At 44.1% G+C, this 2,229-nt stretch overlaps 1 protein-coding gene across 1 annotated transcript; it reads right to left on the reverse strand.

Annotated features, from left to right (window-relative positions):
* Positions 1–288: 288 nt before the first annotated feature.
* Positions 289–1,293, reverse strand: LOC128329676 (olfactory receptor 49-like). Its single transcript, XM_053261245.1, has one exon. The coding sequence runs from the start codon at positions 1,291–1,293 to the stop codon at positions 289–291; it is 1,005 nt and encodes a 334-aa protein (XP_053117220.1).
* Between the last annotated feature and the right edge of the window lie 936 nt (positions 1,294–2,229).

Consider the following 2,229-nt stretch of genomic DNA (forward strand, 5'->3'; position numbering starts at 1 on the left):
AAACAATTTTAAAACTTTTTAAAAGTCAGTTTTAAAAATATATTTTAAAAACTTCTAACTCTTGGCAAAGTGTGTGTAGAATTACTGAAAATGTTTCAGAGATGTAGAGAAGTGAGCACTCTCCCTCCCCCCCCACACACACACAGACACACACATCAATGTTCAGATGAACCCTGGACCAATAAAGGAGACTTTCAACCATTACTTCAGGATGGAAAATGCAGGGATTTTTTTTTTTTTAAGTATTGCTGTTTCAGATCAACGGCAAATTCAAGCAGAAGCATGGGTCTATGTTCGGCTCTCTACATCGCCCTCTTCTTTCTTTGCTTCTGCTTTCAGCCTCCATGGCATTTTCTGCATTTTATACAATGGCACTTGGCAATCAAAAGCATCCTTCAGAGCATCTTGGACCTGCTTGTTCCTCAGACTGTAAACAAATGGGGTCATCAAAGGACACACCACGTTGTTGAGGACAGCCACCACCTTGTTGAAGTTTTGCTCATCACCTTGTCCCGGGATTATGTACATCGAAATGCAGCTCCCGTAGGTGACAGAGACCACCGTGATGTGGGCAGCACAGGTGGAAAAGGCCTTTTGTCTCCCTGCTGCAGTTGGGATGCGAAGAACTGTGGAGATAATTTTAAGGTAGGACACAATGGTGATAGCTAAAGTCCCCAGTAGAGAAAACACAGCAAGGATAAAGCCCAAGAGCTCTAAGAGGCGGGTATCTCCACAAAGAAGGTTGAGCAAGGGCCTGTTGTCACAGAAGAAATGGTCAATGATGTTTGAGCCACAAAAGGGAAACTGGATGAAAAGCATGGTTTGACCAAAAATCACGGCGAACCCCCCAAGCCAAGAGATCAGCACCAACAGAGTGCAGAAACGTTCATTCATGATGGCGGTATACCGAAGAGGGTTGCAGATGGCCACATACCTATCAAAGGACATCACTGTCAGCAGGAAGAAATCTGTGGTGCCAAGAGAGAAGTAGAGAAAAGACTGGCTTAAGCACCCGATGTAAGAGATGGTTTTCCTTCCTGATGCCAGGTTGATCAAAGCGGCTGGAATGGCAGCTGTGGTGTAGCCAATTTCCAAAACCGCATAATTCCGGAGGAAGAAATACATGGGGGTTCTGAGGCGGAAATCCATGAGAGTGAGGACAATAATGAGAATGTTTCCTGTCACTGTCATCAAGTACATGATTAGAATCAGGCAAAAGAGGAAAATCTCTAGTTTGTGATTCTCAGTGAATCCTAGGAGTAAGAACTCTCTGATCCTGGTTCGGTTCTCCATATCTCTATGTTCATGGGTCATCAGCTGGCAAAATATTTTGGGAAATAAGAGCATTAATAGTTTAAGAAGATAAGAGGAGCACGGCTGCTTTCAACCAAGGGTCCATCTAATTTGATATGTTCTTTCCAAAATTAACCAGCCAGATGCTTCTGAGAGCCCACAAGTACAGTACAATGGCAACAATCCTCTGCTCAGCAAATAGATGTGAGTTGTGTGTGTGCTGCTACCAACCACAGAAGCCACCTAATGGTGTAGTGGGGAAGGAACCTGACTAGAGAGCAGGAGGCTGTTGGTTCGAATCCCCGGTGGTGTGTTTCCCTGAATAGGAGAAAATCCTATATCAGGCAGCAGTGATAAAGGAAGGGTAGGGAGCGTGTGCATGCTGTGCATGGAGCACTGTGAACAAAGGGGTGGTTTGTATATTTGGTTCCAAAGTGTGGGGAAAGGGGAAGCTTGTTGAATTTAAAGTTACCAAATATAAACCCAACTTCTCGCTCCATCCAAGCCCTTCTCAGATCCCTTTAAAAGAACCCATGGCCTCCAACTGCCACTCATCATATATCATATTTTCTTATTCTTCTTTGTTGGGTCTCTTTTTTATTCCCTAACTATGGATAAATGGCGCACCAGGGAAGTAACTTGCCTAGGGAGCAGGAGGATGCTGGTTCGAATCCTTTTACTAAAGATTCACACAATGCATTTGAGAGGATATGCTCCCTCCAAAATTGTAATCCTCACACCTTCAGATTTGGTGATTCTGAAAATCAATATGCGGTGAAAACCTCTTTCAAAATGTATAAAGTGAATTTGTGCTGTCGAGTCGGTGTTGACTCCTGGCGACCACAGAGCTCTGTAGTTGTCTTTGGTAGAATACAGGAGGGGTTTCCTTTCCCATTGCCATCTCTTGCACAGTATGAGATGTTGCCTTTCAGCACC

This window comes from Hemicordylus capensis, chromosome 6, assembly GCF_027244095.1.
Source record: "Hemicordylus capensis ecotype Gifberg chromosome 6, rHemCap1.1.pri, whole genome shotgun sequence".
NCBI classification, from domain to species: Eukaryota; Metazoa; Chordata; class Lepidosauria; order Squamata; family Cordylidae; genus Hemicordylus; species Hemicordylus capensis.